The sequence below is a fragment of the Theobroma cacao genome, chromosome 6, assembly GCF_000208745.1.
Source record: "Theobroma cacao cultivar B97-61/B2 chromosome 6, Criollo_cocoa_genome_V2, whole genome shotgun sequence".
NCBI lineage: Eukaryota > Viridiplantae > Streptophyta > Magnoliopsida > Malvales > Malvaceae > Theobroma > Theobroma cacao.
In genome coordinates this window covers 6,651,806-6,657,658 of record NC_030855.1, presented here as the reverse complement: position 1 = coordinate 6,657,658, position 5,853 = coordinate 6,651,806, and the positions used below count along the sequence as shown (strand labels likewise).

Sequence of the window (5,853 nt, the reverse complement as noted above, 5' to 3'; positions counted from 1 at the left end):
AGTAAAGATTAAGCACATTAAAATATATAAAATAAATAATATTATTAGTAATTAAATTATTATTTTTATATAATTAAATATATAAAATTATTAAATTAATTAAAATTATTAAGTTTTTTAACCTATAGAGCTAGCCCGCCCCAACCAACCCTAGCCCACTGATTTGGTGGGCTAGCCCATCTAAATCCGGTTTAAATATGAACCTAAATTTTTATGATCCAATTCATCTTATATTTAATGAAAAATGGACTGACCCAATGAGCCAAGTCCATTTTGACAAGTATAAGTATGTGCCGGGGCATTTCTAGTTTATTTGAAATCAAAATTTTAGAGGAGCTCTTTCTTTGAAGCCAATGGGTTTGGGCCACCAAGTGTTTGATAAAATTCCTTCAACAATCCAATGATTAATTGAGGAGGAAAGCTGTGAATTGGACGCTTAACAATGCAGAAGAGTAGGCTTGGATGGCAGTTTTTATCTCTAGTGAGACACTATTCCAGAGTAGCTCCGCCTCCACCTGCCTATGCCGACCCAGTCCTCCGTGTCTCCAACAGCGTTGCTTACTTGGGCGCTCCCAAACAGGGTCCAAAGCCTCGCCAACTCCTTTCCTTGCCCCCTTTCCCTGGTTATCCTTTGCCTGGAAAGAACCCTGGCGGCACTGCTCGTGTCACTGCTATCAGTTGGCTCAAGTATTACTTTGATGAAATTCCAGATTCCGCCATTCAGTCCCATTTTAACAAGGGCCTCGTAAGTATACCCAACTTTTTCTTTTCTTTTTTGCATAATCAGATAGTTCTCCCTCATCTCATAAATCCCGCTCTTCCTATATCAGGAGTCAAGCTCATTTCAATCATTATACTGACCCTTTGCTTCAGTTTTGTGGGCTATTTTAGCAAATGGTATTTTGCATCCAAAATGTCGTGTGACTGTTTCTTATTTTCAACATATGTGTTTCTGTCTCTCTTATTGCAGGTTCAGATGGAATCCTCAAATGCAGGTGATACTTGTATAGAAAGGGATGGGTTAATGAAACCCTTGAGAAAGGTAGTATGCTTCTTGATATAGCATGTTGCCTTCCCTTTAATGCCACAACTTTGTTTAGAAACAAATAACTCTTGCTTATTACTGGGCCCTTGTCAATTATATTCCCTTCCATGTGGGTTTAATTACTCTGCACTTATACAGCTTACCTGCAGATCAAGCATAATGAAGTGATGGAAGTAGGGACAAGAGTTTGGGTACCTGTATCAATTGCAGAGACTAGAATCTCCAAGAGATTTGACTGTATACCGAGCGGAACTCTTTATCCAAATAAAGATGAGATTGACTATTTGCAAAGGCTTGTCAAGTACAAGGCATGTATTGAGTTTAATTGCTAGTTGGCATCTTTTTCCAATTTATTCTGTATGCTTATTAATCTCTTAATGTATATGTTCGTCCTTGAGCACACACATTTGTATGTGGATAAGTGTCCATCCTAATTGCTTTGTTAATTTTCTTTCATATTCTTTTTTGTTCTTCTTGTCAGGTGTAATTTATCAAAGTAGTTCCATAATTATTCTTATTTTCACTTGATGGATTACACATGCTCTAGGTTCTTTGTTTGAAGTTGAAACTATATTTTTTCTGACAAGTTGTTCTTATTTTAACTATTAGTGTTTAATATTTCAGGACTATGCTATACTTGTATTAAATAAGCCCCCCAAGCTGCCAGTAAAGGTTTGATTACATTATTTAAGGTATTTGAGTGTTGTCTCAGCATATTGTGTTCCATCTTAGTTTGTTCTGTCACAACATCTTTAGGGAAGTCTTCCTGTACATAATAGCATGGATGCATTGGCAGCTGCAGCTCTGTCTTATGATCACGATGAGGGTCCTAAACTGGTATGCTCATTGTTCTAGATTTTATGGTGAATGCCTTTACCTTATGGTTTGCAAGTTTTTTGTTTGTTATGTATATGGGCATATGACTAGGAGTAGTAGTTAAAAGTCATATTTTTCATGATTTAGTGATATATACTCCAACATATGATTAAAAAGTGTTGCTTGAATGGATAAACTTGGCCTTAACAGGAGACGAGCTTCCTTATTTGAGAGCACAGTAAGCATCATGGCAAATTCTATGGGATGAAAAATATCCTGGCATCATACATCTATTATGACTTCAGGGTTTATAGATTGTAATTTGGTTGCAATTTTAGTTGTTTCTATGATCTCTGTGTGCATGCATGTAGGCACTTTTTTGTCATGAAAAGGTTCTTCACTCCTGCTTAGAGATGCATAATCATGTTATTTTATTTTTAATTTTTTTCCCCAGTTAGCAAATAGAAACCATATATCTCAGTATTTCACGGGAGAAATATATGTTTTGCTGCTTAGGTGATAAAAACTATAGCCTCAGAAGCTACAATTGGAATAGGATTAATAAAAGAACCAAATAATTTATCTTCTTTGTCCTTTGTTCATTATCGTTTATTGAAGTTTCAAGTTAGTTGGCCCTCCTCTTCTTTGTAATATGTTGAAGTTGACTTTTATTTTATTTCATTGATTCATTGATTCATTGATGTTAAATGGTATATCTCAAGACAAAAATGAAGATCGAGACGTTCATAACTTTTTGAGGGTTGAGGGTGCTTTGTGTACAACTAATTTCTGAAAAAATCTATCATGTTTTTGGCATTCTCATACTTGGATAAGGCTTAGTGGAGTAAAGTTTATGTTGAAAGGATTGAAGCAGCATTTAGTTTCTAGCTGTCAATGAGTTGTGATTTAGTTTTAGAATTTTTTGGCTAGTTCAACAATTTTTGATGAGAACTTCGTTTTGATGCATATGTTTTGGTTCACTCTTTTTTACTCTCTACAAATAACCTTAAGCATGCCGTTTGGAGGTTGTGATTCTCCACTTTCATATCGATGTTGTTCACTGGTTAAATCTCCCTTAACTATTATCCACTTTAATTTAGCTTTTCTTGATCCATTTTTCTATGACTTTTTAACTTCCTGCTGCTTTTATTGTCAATTTTTGTCAGGTGCACCGTCTTGATAGGGAGAGCAGCGGCCTCCTACTAATGGGGAGAACAAAAGAAAGCGTAGCTCATCTCCATTGGCTGTTCAATGACTTAAATACAGTTAAATCCTCATGTAAGGTACATGTAGTTGTTCTAGAGAGAATGAATTATTGGCCAAATATAAAAGAGAGAACAAATATTAGATGTATGCATCCTACATTCCATTTTCCAGGTTATTATGTGTTTTTTTTTTTTTTTTTTGTGTGTTTGATGGCTGCTAGCGTCTTTAGCATTGTAGACAGCTGCTTGAACACTTCCATTCTTTTATTTGACATAATATTCTGTGGGCAAATTTAGGCTTGGAATGATGCATGTGATGTGAAGTATCAGCGGTTTTGGGCATTGGTGATAGGCACTCCAAAGGAGAAAGAAGGCTTAATTTGTGCTCCTCTTTCAAAGGTTCTTGTTCTTCAAGTTACTCTCTCAGTGCCTTTACCTTAATGAGCTTTGTAATCATGTGTGCACTTTTGTTTGTTTTTTAGATTCTTCTTGATGATGGTAAGACTGAGCGTGTCATCTTGGCTCAGAATGTGGGTTTAGAAGCTTCTCAAGAGGCTATAACTGAATATCGGGTACTAGGTCCCATGATAAATGGATGCTCATGGATTGAACTGCGCCCACTTACTAGCAGGAAGCACCAGGTAGCATATTTTAGCTCTTTCTGTTTCTTTCTCCACCTATTTATGTATCTCTTTGGACAAATCATCTATCTTGTTTGAGCAATGTGAAGGCATTTTGCAGTTTTAATGTTTTAGAATCCTACTGAGATGGTATGGTCTGGGAATAATGTGTTGAAAGTTCAAGAGATGACCTTTGTGCTCAGGCTATGGATGATAAGAGAAAATTAGGGTGGGGGGGATTCTTTATCTTTTGTAGTCCAAAAACAGTCGGAAAAGGCTCATATTTTCGTAGATGCCATGTGCAGTGTCCCTCTAATTTTTTTAATCAATAGAAAGGAGGTGGAAAAGGCTTATAATTAATCTATCTATGTATCTACCTTTTTAGAGTTTTCACTTTTCACATCAAGGTCATGAATTGGAACCAGTCTCCTTTGGCTTTTTATATATATCCCAAGCCACATCCAAATTCTTGTGCTTCTATTTTCTTGCAGCTCCGAGTTCATTGTGCAGAAGCTCTTGGGACTCCAATAGTTGGTGACTATAAGTATGGCTGGTTTGTACACCGGAGATGGAAGCAGATGCCCCGGGTTGATATTGAACCAACAACAGGGAAACCATACAAGTTGCGAAGGCCAGAAGGTCTGGATGTTCAAAAGGGAAGTGTATTGTCCAAGGTTCCGTTGTTGCATCTGCATTGTAGAGAGCTTGTACTTCCAAATATTGCAAAGTTCCTTCCTGTGTTGAACAAGAATACAGAAACCCCGCCTCCTGCCCTTAGCATGAAGCCGGACCTCCTTCGCTTTGTAGCAACAATGCCTAAACACATGAAGATTAGTTGGAATCTGATGTCCTCCTATTTAGTGTAAATATCAAAGTGGGTAAAATGATTCATAGAATTGACAACAGCCAAACTTGGCTTTGTTGGTGGCTATAACTGGTTGAATTTTTGATGATCTGATCTTACATTCATTAGCCATACATTCTTTCAAGTTGTCAACATATTTGCTTCTTGATTTTATTTTCTGCTGCAAGCTCTATTTAGTTAAGGTCATGACAATTTGTGCATATAATTGTCAGAAAATTAAACAACAGCGGAGGATAAAATGATCAGACCTTCACTAATGTGCAAATTGTTAGCTTTAAATTCTAATTTTGAAATGACGAATTAAAGTTATATTTAAAATTGCTTCAATAGATTTTATCTTAAATTCTCATGATCAAAATCCTCTTAAATAATTTTTGTAAGCTTAAGAAATATATTTAAAATGTCAAATTACTTAATGAAATTAAAATTTATATTTTTATTAAAATATTGAAATTGTTTTGAAACAAATTAAAAGTTTTTTAAATTAGAAGTTACAAGAATGAATCCCCCACTTTGGACAGAAGTTTAAGGATCCTTTCTTATCTCTTAGGAATTGATCCCATCCTTGAGGGATCGAGTATCAAATTTTTTTGTAGCTGATGAAATAAGGATCCACCCCTCATTTTGGGATTGATCCCAAAAGAGGACAGATTTTTCAACAAAGCAACGATTCTTTTTGCGTTTAAGGATAGGTTTTCTAAGTTTAAATACACCATCTTTGGGTTATCTATGCAGAAGAATAAGAGAGGAACAAGAAAGAAATTCAGAGCAAGCACTTTTCTCCTTGGTCCAAGTTTTCCAAAGTTCCCTTTGAGCCTTTATTCAAACTCTTTGTAATCATTTTTTATGGTCTCTTTGCAAATTTAGAAATTCAAACTTTTTGTAATCATTTTTTATGGAAGGGGGGGATCCACATTTTCTCGAGATTTGGCTTGATCTCGTGTGCGCATGAGATCCCTTTCTTTTCTAACATTTCTAACTTTCAACAAATCTATAATGAGTTTATATATATAAAGTAGTAACATCTTTTGTACTTGGCAATGTGGGATAAAAATTTTATGAGATATTATTATATATCCAATAATCCTCCACATATTTCATAAGGTTTCTTAATAGGAAGTTCTTGCTATGTCTAATCTCACTCAAGTGTAATGCATTGAGATTAGTGCTTTTTGAGCTATGAACTAGGGCTAAAAAGAATTAATTTAAATCATAGAATTTTGATAAAGTTTGTAACTTATATGAATAAAAGATTTTTTATGTGAAATATAATTTTCATCAATCACATTACATTCTCACAAT

At 35.1% G+C, this 5,853-nt stretch overlaps 1 protein-coding gene across 1 annotated transcript; it reads left to right on the top strand.

Moving 5' to 3' along the window:
• LOC18595579 (RNA pseudouridine synthase 3, mitochondrial) lies at nucleotides 294-4,685 on the top strand. The gene is made up of 9 exons (XM_007023593.2): nucleotides 294-745; nucleotides 971-1,042; nucleotides 1,195-1,353; nucleotides 1,670-1,717; nucleotides 1,802-1,882; nucleotides 3,028-3,144; nucleotides 3,364-3,465; nucleotides 3,549-3,707; nucleotides 4,178-4,685. The coding sequence occupies exons 1-9, from the start codon at nucleotides 443-445 to the stop codon at nucleotides 4,550-4,552; spliced, it is 1,416 nt and encodes a 471-aa protein (XP_007023655.2). The 5' UTR covers nucleotides 294-442; the 3' UTR covers nucleotides 4,553-4,685.